Source organism: Petromyzon marinus, chromosome 1 (assembly GCF_048934315.1).
Source record: "Petromyzon marinus isolate PM22_M1 ecotype Great Lakes invasive population chromosome 1, UKy_Petmar_22M1.pri1.0, whole genome shotgun sequence".
Classification (NCBI taxonomy): Eukaryota; Metazoa; Chordata; class Hyperoartia; order Petromyzontiformes; family Petromyzontidae; genus Petromyzon; species Petromyzon marinus.
This window is the reverse complement of record NC_133667.1, coordinates 8,978,740-8,996,827: the sequence shown is the minus strand read 5'-3', so window position 1 is coordinate 8,996,827 and position 18,088 is coordinate 8,978,740. Positions and strand designations below refer to the sequence as shown.

The following is an 18,088-nucleotide window of genomic DNA, read 5'->3' as shown; positions in this document are numbered from 1 at the left end:
GGTCTATGTTGTAAGTCGATGTGACCCGAATCTCAACATCCGGGTAACTGGGGGTCTGTGTGTAAGTCTATGTCACCTGCATCTCAACATCCGGGTAACTGGGGGTCTGTGTGTAAGTCGATGTGACCAGAATCTCAACATCCGGGTAACTGGGGGTCTGTGTGTACGTCTATGGCACCTCCATCTCAACATCCGGGTAACTGGGGGTCTGTGTGTAAGTCGATGTGACCCGAATCTCAACATCCGGGTAACTGGGGGTCTGTGTGTAAGTCGATGTGACCAGAATCTCAAAATCCGGGTAACTGGGGGTCTGTGTGTAAGTCTACGGCACCCGAATCTCAACATCCGGGTAACTGGGGGTCTGTGTGTAAGTCTATGTCACCTGCATCTCAACATCCGGGTAACTGGGGCTCTGTGTGTAAGTCTACGGGACCCGGATCTCAACATCCGGGTAACTTGGAGGAGGCTCGGTGTCAGTCGACGGCTTCCCGGATCTCATTGCCGGTTGCGCGGGAACCGGTTCCGCGATGGCCGCCCCGATGGCTCGTGTCGCGTGTGCCCGCTTCGTGTCCCCGCGTCTCGCGTCCCACCGCTTCGTGTCCCAGCTTCTTCTCGCCGCGGGCCGCCTCGCCGCGACACCACGTGCGTGTCACAGTGCGCGTACAGTGCGTGTGCAGCGTATTGTTTTGCACGAGCGCGCAGTCCCGCGTGTGTGCACGTGTCTGTACAGTGCGCGTCAGAGTGGGGGAGCGGTCGTGCAGCTGCGCCGCAAACCCGGCCAACAACCAGCGACGATTATGTGAACCTGCACTGGGGCTCGCCTTGGTCGACTCGGCCTCAAATACGTACCTGGTGCCATGTTTTAAAACATCATGACCGGGCAGAGAGGCGGTCGAGCGTGGTGTTAACCACTCGCTAACAGCACTAGCCCCGACAGTCCATGACAATCTTTTTAGCTGTTGTGCGCGCGCGTGTGTGCGTGTGTGTGCCGTCAGGGTGTGCCTGCTATGCTGTGCGGGCCGGAGCCAGCCGGGATGAGGAGGACAAGGTGAAGCTCTCTGTACTCGGCAGCGCCTTCCACGTGCCAGCACAGGGCAGCAGCCCTCTGGCAAATCCGCTGAGCATCAGCGCTTTACCAGGTCCACACGTGCGCGTTATACACGGTGCATGCAGAATACGCAACACACCCACAGTGGACATATAGCGCACATAAAGTATATCCTGAGCAAACATGCAGTTTACAAATACAGCACATTGTAGTTACTGTACGTAGGGTATATATGCTCATCATACTGTGTATGCTGGGACAGGACGTAATTTGATGCATGATTCGGCAGCCTTGCCGGCATTCCTCCGTGAATGTTAATTTTTGGTGGGGTTGTAAGCCACGAACGCCATTCCTCAACTGTTGACGGGAAGCCTAGCCCACGATAGCCTGGGATTCGAGGCTTTCTACACCTAATCACTATGTTCCCACATCCCCCTCAATGACTTAATTCAGAAGAATCACTCCTAGTTATTGCCGTTTTCCTGCCCTGTGTAGATTAATGTCAAGTTCAGGTTCATTTTTGTTAACCAGTTGACTTCTCAAGAGATTAGGATGAACTCATTTGCAAGTGACCTGGGTCTCCAAATTGACAAAAGCAAAAAAAGTACAGCCATAAAGTCAAAAGAAATCGGAGTACAAATTACGTCCAATGAGAAATATAAAATATTGCACGAACATATATTAATGTTATATCATTAATTCCTGGTAAGGCAAGTCAGCGCGGGCAGATTATTCTTTGACTCATCATAGTACAATTGCAATTCAGTGAAAGAAACTTAAAAAAGATGTAGGGTGATTTGTACTGTACTACTATGTAAACATATACGGATATGTCAAATGCAATTGCAAATGAAGTTATCCTAAAAATCGGCAGCTTAGCATACCCCTCTTTAACTTAGTAGATGTGAGCGTGCCATGAGGGTAACCAGATGACTAAAGTCATTCTTTCCCCCCCCCCATGGCATCGCTCACATCCGTCTTCTACCACAAGCAAGTGAGTGTGGTTGATGCACCCAACTTCTTCGGGTCTTTTCGGCCACAGTTTTTGCCCTCTCATCTCGACGTTTGCATGAACCCCTTTACAGCAGCTCCAGCTTGGAACATTCAGGCTAGCCTGTCAACAATCCATCTTGGTTTTACTTTGCTGGATGGTGTGAATAGCTCACGGATCCTAGATATATCTGGACATGGTCCTATCCGTGAGCTCCTCTGGCTGGAGAGGCTCCATTGAGTGTGGTTTTGTTGCCCTCAAACCCAGCAACTGCATGCGCAAGCAGTTTCAGTTTGGCCAGATAGAGCGGGCTGAATAGGCACGGCACGGTCTACAGCAGAGATAGCCTGATGTAGTACAGGAGAATTTGAGCTGATTGTATTTGCCGTATGACTGGCTCTATCGATATCAAGATAAGCCTCTGTGGAGGATGCTCGTGAAAGACGCTACTGAGCAGTTGGAGACAACAATGGAGGCTGGAGGAGTAACGTTTATAGCAACGATCGGAGTGCCGGGTGTCAAAAACGAAGCAAGTTGGCACAGTGGGAATCACAGGTGGTGCATCTGCCAGCCATCTTTGTCAGGTCCGTTAACCCATGACACCTGGGTCTGGTCCCATGACCTTTCAGCAAGCCTTGGACACGTCGGTGGCCTAAAGTGCACCTAGCATGGCACAAGCATTGTGTGACATCTTCACTTAATGGCACATGAAGAATGTTATCAGCTGTGGTGTGTTTATATGTGTCGTATATATTGTTTGTGTCTAAATGTATGCTGTATGCTGTGTATGCGCACGTGATTGTAGATGCTCACGCAGCTCAGTTGGCGCTGACCCCGGATCAGCCAAGCTGCCCTCGTCTTCTCCGCGTCGCCATCATAGGCGCCCCCAATGCTGGCAAATCCACACTCGCCAACCAAATCCTGGGCAGGAAGGTACACATATGTGTGGGTACCTGCTACCTATGTGTGCATCTCCATATATATATAAAAGGCAAAGTTGTGATTATGTGTGTCTGTTCAAAATGTTTAGCGTACTTCCCGACATGCAGCAAACTTGAAATTTGCCATGTGGGTACTTTCCAGACTGTACACCATGCAAAAATTATAAAAAATACACTTTTTTGGGGGGGGGGGGCCCACAATGCTTATAATTTTTGCACGGCAAGTGAGCTGTGACGTCAAATCTGTCACGTGACCCATGTATGTGGAAGCGCAACGCATTGTAGTGTAGTGGTTAGCGCGCTGCGCTACGAACCCGGCGACCCGAGTTCGATTCCCGCTCACGGCCAACACCAGTGACGATCATCTGAACCGGTCCTGGGCCCCTCTTCCCTTAGGTCGACTCAGCCTCAAATTAGTTTCTAATGCAGTGTGTAAACACTACCACTAGGAGACAAATCCGGCTGGGCATGGCGCTAGTCACCCACCCACTCTTGTGCCATGACAGCCTTCATAGGTGCTCACTAACAGCACTTGCCCCAAGCGTCTATTAAAGGCTATATGGGGGATATTTGTCTTGGGGAGTGGTAGTGTAGTGGTGCGCGCACTGCACTGCGAACCCGGCGACCCAAGTTTCATTCCCCATTCCCGCTCATGACCAATAACCGTGGCGAATATCACCACTGGGGAGACGAAGGCGACTGGGCATGGTGTTCGCCACTCATCCCGTGGGTCGTGCCGACCTTCATAAGTGATTGCTAACAACACTTTCCCCAACAGCCTGTTAAAGGCTATACAGGGAGGTTTTGTCTTTGGGGAGCATTTATGATGTGGTTCGTGCACTGCGGTGTAGCCAGGAATGAAATTTGTGTCGCTGGGTTAATTGCGTAGAGCATGAATGACTACCACTGTTTTATTATTTGAGTGTGTACGCCGACATTAATGCGTGTGTATTTGCGCACGTGTGTATTTTGTGTGTGGGCGAATGTGTAGGTGTTTGGCGTGTCCAGAAAAGTTCACACGACTCGCTGTACGTCTGCTGGAGTCCTCACGGAAGATGATGCTCAGATCGTAAGAGCCAATCATTCATGCATGCTCATATACACTCAGAACACTAATTCATATACACAATCTCATATGCGCACACATGCAAATACAAAGATCCCCCGTATAGCCTCAATGGACTGTTGGGGCAAGTGCTGTTAGCGAACACCTATGAAGGCCTGCACGGTACATGAGGGTATGGGTAGCCAGCACCATGCCTGGCCGCATTTGTCTCCCGAGTGACGATGTTTACACACCGCACCAGGTACTCATTTGAGGCTGAGTCGACGGAGGGGAGGTGCAGGACCGGTTTAAGATAATCACCGATTTTGGCCGTGAGCGGGATTTGAACTCAGTTGGCCGGGTTCGTAGTGCAGCATGCTTGCCGCTATGCTGTTGCTACGCTCCAAATTGGGACATTACCCACGTACACACACTCATCGTGTCAGCAGACTCGTATAAACAGACTCGTGCATTTATACTCATAAACGCACACTCTTACATGACCTCTCATTCGTGCACACACTGGTATAAACACGAGTATCACGTGTCACGATCACTCACCTGGCATTGCTTGGAACAGATTAAGACTATTCACAGAATGGTGGGACTTGGAACTGCGGATTGCCCCGTATTTTTTTGGGAGAATTGTCAAACCGTGCAATCGAGTGGAGATACCTTAAATGACCACTAGACTCCCATTCATACGAATTAATACTGGAATCTCCATATACATTTATGGGATTCTTCTGACAGCTTAGGAATTGGCCATATAATACAGTACATATGTTTGCACACATCATCAATATACACGTACTAAAACATATGCATGCAAACCCTTTCACCCGTGTTCGATTCCCGCTCACGATCAATAACAGAGGCTAATATTTGAAAGGGTCCTGGGCCTCACCTAGGTCGACTCAGCCTTAAATTAGTACCTGAGTTTTTGGGTAATGTATGATTTTATTTATAGAAAAAACTGGGTTGTAAAATGCAATATTACCTTATCAGAATATTTATCTTGGATAAATCCTATGAGCTATAAAGCTCTTTATTCACAGATGTATAGTGGGGTTGGGTCAGAAAGCTAAAAGCACAAACAATACAAAAAACCCTCAGAGTCCAAAGTATAGCAAATAAACCTTAAAAGCAAAAACCATTCCAGTCACAAGTAATTTTGATTAAACTATTATGTATTTTATGCTAACTCAGAGCCTTACAGTTTAATAGCAATTTAACCTTGAACTACTGTAGAAATATTTGATAAAATTGTATGAAATCGTACAAAAGATTATTTTTTCATAAACATATTAACCATAGCTCAGCAATTAAACATTACCAAAGGACCCGCTCAATGGACCCCAACGGTCACATGACCACTCCTTCATCCGCACACGCTTCAGTTTATTTATATAATGCAAATATATATTTTAATTTCTTCTGTTCACTTTCCCAATCCAACAGTAAACATACTTTCAGGGGACAATGAGCTCCTTATTTACAGAGCTCATTGTTGGGATGCTCCAGGGTTGGCTGAACACTTATTAAAATAAATACGTGAGGGGTGTGGGTAAAATGAGGGGGGGGGGGGTACGTGAAGTGGTTAACATGTTGGGGGGGGGGGGTAGGACCTACACATGGTTGCTTGTGGTGGGGGGGGGGGTTACTATGTGTGCGTTCTGCTGACACTGGTCCCCGAGGGTCTTAAGACGTGAGGTGAACTATCTTGTGAATATAACCCTTCCCCATTCCCGTGACGTACATTTACGTCATCGGTTTTTCTCCCGATTCTGTTCAATAATACATGACATGAATGTACGTTATCGGAACGAAAACTAAAATAAAATCAATTTATATTAGTACGTCTTCATGTCGGAAAATGTACTCGGGCTCCCGCTTGCGTGTTCTGAGATTCAACGGGACCTACCCTGTAACTTGAAGACTTCTTGGAGCGGGAAAGGGTTAAGCCGTGCAGCAAACTGATCTGAACAGGTCATTACACTGTTTAATAAATATCTTACGTGATAGATCTATTTTAACGCATAAAACGCCCAGTACGCTGCTTATTTGGGGTCCTGCGTACGGACATGTACTCCACTACTCACGAAGGCCGTATATCTCAATGTGTTGCCGTCTTGTGTTCTGTGTATTAAGGTGCTCTTGGACACGCCTGGTCTGACAAGTCCCTCTCGTTCCAAACGGTAAAGCACAGTACACAACACGCACACAATGTATGACAGCACGTGCAATACTGTACGTCCAACACACATTGCAAAGCACAGCGCGTGTGGGGAGCGTTGACACTGGTTAGTGGACTGCGCTACGAACCCAGCGACCTTTGTTTGATTCCTGCTTACGGCCAACACCAGTGAATCTATCTGAACCGGTCTTGGGCCTCCCCTAGGTCGACTCGTATTAACTTGAAGCTCTGGTGCGGTGTGTAAACATCGCCACTTGGGAGACAAAGGCAGTCAGGCGTGGTGCTGGCCACCCACTCCCTCGTGTGCCGTGCCGGCCTTCATATGTGCTTGCTAACAGCACTTGCCTCAACAATCTGGTAAAGGCTACATGGATGGTCTTTGTATGTGTGTATATATGTACAATACGTATGTACATATGTACAATACGTATGTACACATGCAATAACGTAAATGTCATTTATCATGAAAAGTATCAATGTATTTTTTTTCATGAATGTGTTTGGCCATTTTCTACATTGATGTTTTGCATGCATACAAAACATCAATGCATACGTGTTTGTGTATGTGGGGAGCAGTGGAGCAGTGGTTCGTGCACTGTGCTACGAACCCAGCTACTTTAGTCCGAATCTCGGCTATCGCTAACATTAGTAGCAAGTGACATCATCGAAGCGGCTGTGCTTTCTCGGCCTTAAATGGGCAAGTACCTGGTGTAGCATTTGAACATCATCCCTGGGAAAACGAAGGCCCCACCACCCCGTCGTGTGCCATCGAGGCCTTGCTGTTGTGCTAACGAACAACACTTGTCCCAACAGTCTATTAAAGGCTTCACTGAGAATCCTTAACGTTTCGTCCTTATCTTTTTGCAGACATGGCCTGGCTCCATCTTTCACCAAGGATCCTCAAGCATCGCTTGAGCAAGCGGATGTGGGTACGGACCAATGTGTATGCGCCACCGTGCACTCGCCGCGGTGTCCGTGTGCCAGCGCTAGGTTATGTATTTGATTGGAGAAGGGGTCTTCATTGGATAAAATTAACCTGCTACAGATTTAATGAGGGTTCAGTATCAGCTGAGACGAATCTTCTTTAATGAATGAGGCAATCGCTCGGTTTCACATGGTTGCTGCTGTGGCTGTGAGTTGGCCACATCGTGAATAGAAGAAGTCACCGTGGCTGGTCTTGGTGCTCACTAACAGCATTTGCCTCGGCAGTCTGTATGGCCATACAGCGGGGGCTATACAGGGGGTGTTTGACTTTGTGTGTGTGTGTGGGGATGGGAGGGGAGATTGACATAGTGGTTCGTGGTCTATATCGAACCCACAGAGCTGAGTTTAATTTCTGTCCGAGCACAACAAAAGTGGTAAATTATATCTAAACATATATTTGGCTTTTGCTACTTAGACTCAGTTTAACACATAGGCTTTCGCAATCAATATAGGTTTTTGAGTTAGGTCGCTGTAAGTATAAATGTGTTGTAACCCTCCACCACCTGACACAACCGGTAAGGTTTGTCACGTAAACAAAACATATCAATTAGTAACGACTTCAGCCCACCGGTGTGTTGGAGAGTAAATCCACAACATTTCATTTCATGACAAACACTGGTAATACTTACTCAGCCTGAAATTAGCAGCTAGCACACCGTGGTGTGTGTAAACAGCACTGTAGAGATAAAGGCAGCCAGGTGTGGTATTTGACCACACCACTTGTTCCAACAGTCTTAAGGCTACACGGGGACATGTGTTTGTGTTCTCTTAGTGTTGGTGTGCGTGGACGTGTCGGACCCATGGTTGAAAACGCGATGTCAACTCGACGCCCAGACCCTAAACTGCCTCCGCAAAAACCCAGAGCTTCCCAGCCTTCTGGTGCTGAACAAGGTGAGTGTGTGCAAGAAAACGGAGACACGGCACTCGTTTGTGACCAGGCCACACGTAGCTGTGAACACGCCACGCCACGTCACGCGATTATACCACCAACACGCTACACGCGTACGTTAACCCTTTCCCATTCCGAGACATCTGCAATTTGAATGGGTGGGGTCCGGTTCACCGCTGAATCTCGGAACGCGCGAGCGGTTCAGCATTAATTTTATTTGGAGAGCCCTAGCGCGACTCTTTTTAAAAGAGATTGTACTCACCGCAGAGAACTGTAGCGACACGTCCGCACTCTATAATAACTTGCGCAAAACTGCCATACGCCCCTCTGCATGGCCTCGGAAGAAAAACTGATTGTGACGTACACGTACGTACACATACGTCATTGGAACCGTAAAATGTTAATATCACCATTCGACCGTTATTCCTCATTACTGAGCTAATTCAAAGTTGAGATGCCGTGCCTGGCTTGACAAGTGCTCGCAAAACAGCACTTGCCCCAGTAGTCTGTTAATAGCTATAAGGGAAACTCTTTCTACCACCAACAAACCGAGCCACTGTTGATGGCATCGTAGTTGACACGCTGGTGGCGTGATCCAAGTTACCTGGGTTTGATACCTGGTCATGGAATATATCGGTGGAAAGTGGTATCTCCTGGGGATCTCCCAGAGTGGCTCAGCCATCGGTGTGAGTGAATACCCGTGCTCGGTAGATGAGGTGGCCAGCTGTGATATCGGCAACACCTCCCCTCCTGCACCTTGCACGCAATGATTTCCCACCATTAAATGAGTGCTTTGCAACGTATTTCAGAATTTGACGGAAATGGTTGTTTTATAACTGTGTGTGTGTGTGTTACAAGACAGCGGTCCCCAACCTTTTTGGCACCAGGGACCGGTTTTGTGGAAGACAATTTATTCACGGACCGGGGGAGGGGGGGGGGTTCATCATTGGGTCTTTCCCCCTTGTCAAAGAAGCTCTCCAGCGACATTTGTTTTTTACTCATTGTGGCTACTAGGGGTTAGAGCTTGTGGGCTTATCAACACCACGTGACTGAGACAAGTGCGCATTACGGGAAAGAGGCGCGGACGTAAGTGGTAGATAAAATAATGGGCGGGCCACGCGCGGACTCACCGCTCACTTGCTGCTGTGCGGCCTGGTTCCTAACAGGCCACGGACGGGTACCGGTCCACGGCCCGGGGGTTGGGGACCCCTCTTATAAGTGATTTAGATTGTGAAATTGGAATGATTTATGGCTGGCTGAAGTTGAGTGACCTGCAGTAAAAATAACAAATTCAGTTCCAACAGGCAATTTGCCATAAGCACCTGTTGAATCGCATGAGGAGGCTGGTTGTAATCACTAGCGAAACGTCATACTCAAATTGTAAATGTTGTGGGTTTACTCTCCTGCTGAAGTAGTGGACTACTTGGCACTTTTTGTTACGTGACAAACCTTACTTATTGGCTGTCGGGTGGTGGTGAGGTAAGGACATATTTACGCGATCTAACCCAAAACAAATCCCCTGTGTTATGGATAATATTGGTTGCGAAACGCTACGCGTTCAACTGAAATTCAGTTACAAAGTTATAGAACACACGTCGATATTGCAATAAACATTGTATCATGAAAATTGCTATTGTATGATGAAAAAACATCGTCTCGACAACGCCGTTGTGTAGGTGGACATCCTCAAGGGTAAGAGCGATCTGCTGGAGATCACGGAGGCGCTGAGCTATGACGTCACCGCTGCCCTCGCCAGGGATAAACGTGTGGCTGCGGAAGAGGCGGGGTCTGAACCGGATGGGGCGGGGCCTCTGCATGAAGGGGCGGAGCCTCCCAAGGAAGTGACGAGGCCTCGGCGCCATGGCAGGGCGCCTCGGTCATTCTTCCACGATGTGTTCATGGTGTCGGCGCTCAATGGCGACGAAGTTGAAACACTGAGGGTGAGCACGCGCGTGCATATGTGTGTGAGAACGGGGCCGAATAGGTGCTCGATGTCGCAACGTTTTGCTCCATGTGCTTGGGCATGGAGCGAAACATCGGACATCGTGACGAACAAATGGGAAAACACATCGGAGAACGTTAGCAAGTTTGTGTTATCTGTACCTTTCCTGGGCCTCCCCTAGGCCGACTCGGCCTCAAATGAGTGCCTGGCGCGGTGTGTAAAACTTCGCCACTGGGGAGACAAAGGCAGTCGGGCGTGGTGGCGGCCACCCACCCCCTCGCCTGCCTTGCTGGCCTCCATAGGCGCTCGCTTAACAGCACTTGCCCCAAGAGTCTGTCATGGGCTATATGGGGGACCTTTGTCTTTGTGTGTGCGCATGAATAGGGCTATCTGCTGTCGCGGGCCCGCGCGTCGCCATGGCGGTTCCACAGCTCCGTGCTCACCGATCAGACGCCCATGCAGCTGAGCCTCGATGCCGTGCGAGCGCGGCTGCTCGAGGTGCTCCCACAGGAGGTGCCCTACCTCATCAAGCAGGTTAAGTACACACAACACATACACACAAAGGTCCCCCGCATAGCCTCAACAGACTGTAGGGGGAAGTGTGCTGAAGGCTGGCACGGCATTTGAGGGGGTGAGTGTGCCAGCACCACACGATAGCCTTTGTATCTCTAACGGCGATGCTTTACACATCGCACCAGTTACTCGAGTGTGACTGAGTCGACCTCGGAAGGCCCAGGACCGGTTCAGATAATCGTCACTGGTGTTGGTGGCCGTGAGCGGGAATCGAACTCGGATTGTTGGGTTCATAGCACAGCACGCTAATCGCTGCACGACTCTCCACATATGCATAATCAGAATCTTTATTTATCCTGGAGGAAACCGATGAGCTATTAAGCTCCTTTTCATGAATGTCAAGTAATGACAAGTCAGAAGGTTACAACAACAAGCAATACAAAAACACGATAGGAGTGCAAAGGATAGGAAAGGTAAGTAAATCACAAAAAACTAAACTTATTTTTTATTTTACCAGGTAAAGCCCACTGAGCCACACTCATTGTTTTTTTTTTTGGTAAAGTTACGTATGTAGAAATACATTTAAAATAAATTGCGACGTTTCAAACGCAACACAAGCGCTCATCCTCGGGTGAAAATGGCGTTAACCACACAGAGAGACATCACACACAGAGAGACATCACACACAGATGGACATCACACACAGAGAGAGACATCGCACACAGAGAGACATCGTACACAGAGGGACATCACACACAGAGGGACATCACACACAGAGGGACATCACACATAGAGAAACATCACACAGAGGGACATCGCACACAGAGAGACATCGCACACAGAGAGACATCGCACAAAGAGAGACATCGCACACAGAGGGACATCACACACAGAGAGACATCACACACAGAGGGACATCACACACAGAGGGACATCACACACAGAGGGACATCACACACAGAGGGACATCACACACAGAGAGACATCGCACACAGAGAGACATCGCACACAGAGGGACATCGCACACAGAGGGACATCACACAGAGGGACATCACACACAGAGGGACATCGCACACAGAGAGACATCGCACACAGAGGGACATCGCACACAGAGAGACATCGCACACAGAGAGACATCGCACACAGAGGGACATCGCACACAGTGGGACATCACACACAGAGGGACATCACACAGAGGGACATCACACACAGAGGGACATCACACAGAGGGACATCACACACAGAGAGACATCGCACACAGAGGGACATCGCACACAGAGGGACATCGCACACAGAGGGACATCACACACAGAGACATCACACACAGAGGGACATCGCACACAGAGGGACATCGCACACAGAGGGACATCGCACACAGAGGGACATCGCACACAGAGGGACATCGCACACAGAGGGACATCACACACAGAGGGACATCGCACACAGAGGGACATCGCACACAGAGGGACATCGCACACAGAGGGACATCGCACACAGAGGGACATCGCACACAGAGGGACATCGCACACAGAGGGACATCACACACAGAGAGACATCACACACAGAGGGACATCGCACACAGCATACAGAGAACGGCAAACTGCACGGAGGCAAATACATCAAGAAGATGGGAGACGCGAACTCGGCAAACCTTAGAAACATAATGTGATGCAATCCCAGTCGGCCAACAACACAGTTAGACACTAAACCTGGTTGACCACGCATTTCAAAAGGCTGCTAAATCTTTTGTTCTCATCCTCTGGGCTGAACACACCAATGTAAACAGAGGACAAGGACTCGTGAACAGACACGAGGTACAAGGTAGCAGAGATACATACAGAGAAGACACGCAGGGGAAGGTGTTTAGGGCAGTACAGAGGGACACAACGAGCAACACCACACCAAGAGGCATTCACACATGGAGAAGCACAACACAGAACGACGCCCGGAGGGGTAACGTACAGGGACTTCTATAGGTCGTAGAGGTGGGGGAAGGGAAGGGTAACCGTGCATGGACATGCACATACCAATGCAGGCAATAAATCGGGGGAAACACATGGGAAATCGACAGCGTAGAAAGCACATGGGAAACAAACTAAAACGGAGACACCAACCACGGTAAACGAAAGCGAAACAAAATTACAACAAGTAGAGATACATACACAGAGAAGACAACACGGGGAAATATGTTTTGGACATAATTGTGAGGACAACCTCCCCGTAGAGGTGGATTAATCTAGGATTGAAGCTTTCGTGACTGCAGGAATTACTATGCTCATTGGTTCTTTTGGTAAGGTCACGTATGTAAAAATAAAATGAAATTAAAATAAATTACGACGTTTCGAACGCATCACAAGCGGTCGTCCTTATTTTTCAGAAGCAACCTGGCCACATACGATAGCTCAACGACGTAGATTATCAGGTGGAAAGTTAAAGCAGCCAAATAATCTGCAAATATATATACACACACACGCAGATATACACAGCACCTTGGAGTGCTTGGATGCGAGCCCTGGTTCTGGGTTTTGTCTCGCACAGGTGATTCACAGTGGCCACATCGGGCCACTGAGAAGCTGACCCCACTAACGCTGTAACGTTTGTTCACACAGAGCGTGTTGCACTGGGAGGAGGGGCCAAGTGGGGAGCTGCATATCATCCAGCAGCTGACCGTCACCAAGAACTCGCACATGGTTGGCACCATCGCCGACATCACGGACATCGCCACATCACTGATATCAACACCATCACCAGCAACACAGACTTCACCAGAAATTACTGGCATCACCGATACCACCAATATCACTGACATCATCAGCATCATTGACATCACCACCTTCACTAATGCTAACACCATCACCAGCATCACAGACGTCGCTGACATCAACACCATCACCAGCATCGTCACGAACAGTGGCACCATCGGCGATGGCACCAGCATCACCGACGTCACCAGCGTAAACATCACCGGCCTCACCGACGGCATCACCATGCCATCGCCAGCATTTATCCCCACGTCGTCACCGACACGACCCACGTTAGTGCACCGTGTGTCGTATGGCGACTGTCTTAAGGCTATCATTGTGTCATCGTTATAGCACGTTCAATATTGTCGTGCTGGGCCATCGAAATATTTAAGTAATGGTTCCCACGTGTGCCGCTGAACGGGAGGTGATGGGCAGGGCTTTATGACATCATTGGCATCATCATCGTCAGCCAGATCACAGTGCTGGTGGTGTTTTGGTCACCGCTGTTGTGATGGATTGTTTCTTGGGTCCTGTCGAGTACGTTATCCTATAATTGTTATCGTCGCTGTCGTGAATGCCTTAATGTGTGTTACGTGATTATTGGCCTTGTTGATGCTGTAAAAGATGCCGTGTTGCGCGTGGTATTGTATGATTGTTGTTGTCGTTGCTGCAGCGTATGATTGTTGTTGTCGTTGCTGCAGCGGATGCTGCTGGGGCGTGGAGGATCGTGCGTGGCGGCTGTGTCACGCTTGGCTCAGTGGGATCTGAGTTCCGTCTTCATGCGCGACGTGCGGCTCAACCTCTCCGTCAAGCTCATCTCGTGACTACTACCGCCAGCAGCAGCCTCGTGGCTACTCAAGACTACACCTGCGCCATCCATGTTACTACCGAACAGCTGCATCGTGACGCGTTGTGACCTCCCGTGACTACCGACAGCAGCCTTTCGCGGCCACAGCCCCATGCCTGCATGACTACCAGCTTCGCCCCTGTGACTCATCATGCCTGCTTGTCGCTGGCCAACGCCAGCAGTGACCAACCACCATCGCAATGTGCAAGCCACTTTTTCATGAGCGTCCTATATTGAGATGTTTGACCAATTATATTTCAAGGAACCCCTTGACCACTGTGGTCATCATCGTCATCATCACCATCATCTCTGTGACCACCAACACCGTACGCCAGTGGTGGCCAATACACCAAGCACTGTGATCGATTTTGGTGGATCTCAACAGGCTGCGTGATCCACCAGAAAGCTGTCACCAAAAATTACCAATAGATTATAGACGCAAAGTACTAGCGCCATTTATTGGTAAAAGTTATCCTTTCATTCAACGGAGAAATTCTTAGGGATTTTGAATGTGATCAGCCATAATGAAATTGTCTTATGCTTATGTAAGTGTCTGTTCTGATTTGTCCTGAGATCCTCAAAAAAACTTTTGTGATCCACCTGGGGACGCAGGGTAAAACACACCGGCAGCACGTGTGGGGGACGCGACGGCACACCATGCAATTTCCATGAGAGGGGAGTTGCAAAGCGCAGTGTTGTATTGTTGCCGCTGTATAAGATAATGCAGAGCGGCAAGAAGAAGCGAATCCCACTTCACCTCGTCACCCACGTGACCGCCAGTAAATCAGCCCAGCGACTCTCAGCACCGCCCTCGCAGCTACCCGTGACTACCCGCGACTATCAATGACCACTAACACCCTAACCCCGTTAACATCCCTGACTACGGGGGAAGGTTTTCACCCACCCTCTCCCTAAGCCGGTCTGTGAATTGTCACAATTCACGCTTGCGATTCAATTGAAGGATCAAATGTTTGTCGTGTTTTTACCATCTTGTTTGTGCAAGTTCCTCGCTCGCCATGTGTTTCTCGTATAGTTTTGTTCGCTGAAAAAACCTAAATGTAACGGCATGCAATCTGCGTACGCCGTGAATTGTCAGTTCTCTACACAATCATTCGATGCGTAGCGTATTATTGCGGGTGCAACAATTGACTTTATTCGATCAGTCGTCACATCGTTACGTGGCCAATGACTGCCCTTGACAGCTGTGATTAGCAATACCAGTCCGCGTGACTGCCTGTGACAACCAACACCTGTCTTGTCTGTACCAACTCCGCTGTACTAGATTTGAAGCTTTCGTGACTGTCAAGGATCCATATTCGTTGGTTCTATTCGGTAAAGTCACGTAGGTAAAAAAATGAAAACAAAAAATCACGACGTTTCGGCCACAACACAAGTGGCCTTTATCAGGTGAAGGGGCCGGGACTGTTCCAGAGTACAGAGTTTGGTCCCTTCACCTGATGAAGGCCACTTGTGTTGTGGCCGAAACGTCGTGATTTTTTTTAACTACGTGACTTTACCGAATAGAAATCCGCTTTAATTTACTCTGAATACCCGTGACCATCACTGCAGACGTGCGTTTGATTGTTTTAAGTAATATACAATGTTAATTTTTACACTTGAGTAAAATGTATTTCCACAGGGGTGAGGATAGATGATTTATGTTTATCATATGCGAATGATATGCTCCTGTTACATTTAGGTAGTTTTCGTAAATTACTGTGCAATCTATAATGCTAACTTATGATATGCGCGTTAACTAGCCTTACATTTTAACTGCAATGTTACTTTGAACTAACTGTACAAAAACGTGGTCTTACAATAAAAAAATACATCTAAAAGAAGTTAAAAACCAAAAACATGGAAATGTTGTCATTGGGAATATAAAAAAAAATTATTCCCGCAAACTGCATACCGTAGTTTAAACTGCATACGGTAAAGTCATCGCTTCGCGTGCGTTCACACAGCACGTAGTCGCTGTCAAGCAGTTCTTCAATCGGGGAAACACTTTTCGCACAAAGCGGAACGCACACTTTATGTTTCCAAGCGGTCAACGACGAACTACTTTGGACGCGCGGCTGAGCGTTATGATCGAGTACGCGGAATGATACAGCGATGCAGCGGTGTCCATTGTTCATCGTAAAACTTTTTATTGTTACATGATGGGGAAATTGTTTTCGCTTAATGATTTTTTTTTTCCCGCTAAACGAGGCACTTTTCAGAACGCATCTTCCGCGTTAACCGAGGACTTGCTGTACTCGGGTTTAGTGGCATACATCACTGCCCTCCGTTGTCAACCAACATAGCCCCAGAACACCCAATACCAACTTATGTGCATGGTGGTGGCCCATCTCGAGCACTATCTAGGCTTAACCCTTCTTCGCTTTTGAGATCTGACCATATTGGGGTACTTTCTGTGTGATTTGGTCAAAGACGCAAGCCCTTTCGACTGTACTGTAAATAGCCATGCTGCCCACATAACTGCTGCATGATTAAGGCTCGTGACTGCCTATGCTAAATGTCTCAATTCCACGTTCCTGTGGTGGGGCCTTGTCCATCTTACAATACATAAACAGTACAACAGTCCGCGTTGACTAGTGTGCTTCGATCATTGTTAAATGCACGTTCCTGTTACGTGCCGCAGTCTGTCCATTCAACAGAATTGCAACAACCAGTACTGCTTTTCCTGTGCTAAGCATGATTACAGTTCCTAAAAGTCTGAATTTAACACAAACGTAACCACGAACAACTGCCCTGTACCGAACATGCTTTTGACGTTCTTGCACGAGGCCATGATGCTGCGATTCCACCGGCGTCGTGAGACGGGAAGAATCGATTCGGAACACTGTCGGAAATCCAAAACCATCTTTGTAAACGAGCCCATGGAAGAAGATGACTTAACTTCAAAGGGACACGGTTTTTTTTAGCTTTCCCATTTGTTGTTTTTAATTCTGGCAACTGGAACATAGCACAATTAAGTGCGACACCCAAATGTTAAAACGTAATGTGTTTGTGCCTCGGAGCGACCTGCCAGTCACACCTGTGCGTATGTGTATGGTGAACTTCTACCGCACCGTACGTAGCCAACCGTGCTAATCGGAGGTGCGGGAAAGCCGAGCTCGTGTGTGAGAAATGCTATATTGTGGTAAATTGAAGATGAGCTTGACGTGAGGTTTGTTGCCGAGTTGCCCGTGTAATGTTATTGAGATTAATGGTGCGATTGTCGCAAGCTCGAGCAAGACGAAAGAGAGGTCCCCTCCCATTCCCCACGTTAATTGTCAATGCAGGAGGCATGAGATCATGCTTTACAGAGGCGAGACCAGGAGTCGGGTATAACTGGTCTTGACTGATCCCCCCCGAGGCATACCTTTTTTGGTGAATGACAAATGTGAAGTCATTATTGGATCATACACGGCCAAGCGATGCATACACCACGGAAAAAGAAAAGTTTGGACCACACCCGGCGGAGGAGTATTTTTTAATTGTCCAACCTTGAAAATCCACCTCTTTAAATTGGCCTTATCATCCCAGTTAGTTCTGTATGATGCGCATGTATTAGATAATGAAAGCCGGCAAGAAGAGCCGAATCCCACTTCACCTCGTCGCGCACGTGACCGCCAGTAATCAGCCCAGTGGCTTGCAGCACCTTCCTCGCAGCAGGCAAAGATGATCCCGTGACCACCCGTGACTACCCGTGACCATTAACACCAGCCACAATGACATCCGTGACTACGGGGGAATCTTATACAGTGAGGGGAAAAAAAGTATTTGATCCCCTGCTGATTTCGTACGTTTGCCCACTGACAAAGAAACGATCAGTCTATAATTTTAATGGTAGGTTTATTTGAACAGTGAGAGACAATAACAACAACAAAAATCCAGAAAAACGCATGTCAAAAATGTTATAAATGGATTTGCATTTTAATGAGGGAAATAAGTATTTGACCCCC

At 48.2% G+C, this 18,088-nt stretch overlaps 1 protein-coding gene across 2 annotated transcripts; it reads left to right on the top strand.

Moving 5' to 3' along the window:
* Positions 1-372: 372 nt before the first annotated feature.
* On the top strand, positions 373-16,724 carry LOC142913333 (GTPase Era, mitochondrial-like). Of its 2 annotated transcripts, none has more exons than XM_076060940.1 (11): positions 373-451; positions 996-1,163; positions 2,845-2,972; positions 3,972-4,049; positions 6,177-6,223; positions 7,090-7,151; positions 7,979-8,097; positions 9,772-10,035; positions 10,422-10,571; positions 13,160-13,240; positions 13,996-16,724. In XM_076060940.1, exons 1-11 carry the CDS (start codon positions 376-378, stop codon positions 14,116-14,118), a joined length of 1,296 nt encoding a protein of 431 aa, XP_075917055.1. In that variant the 5' UTR covers positions 373-375; the 3' UTR covers positions 14,119-16,724. The 2 variants fall into 2 exon arrangements, with proteins under 2 accessions (XP_075917055.1, XP_075916992.1); XM_076060877.1 differs by lacking the exon at positions 373-451 and adding an exon at positions 462-642.
* The last annotated feature ends 1,364 nt before the right edge of the window (positions 16,725-18,088 follow it).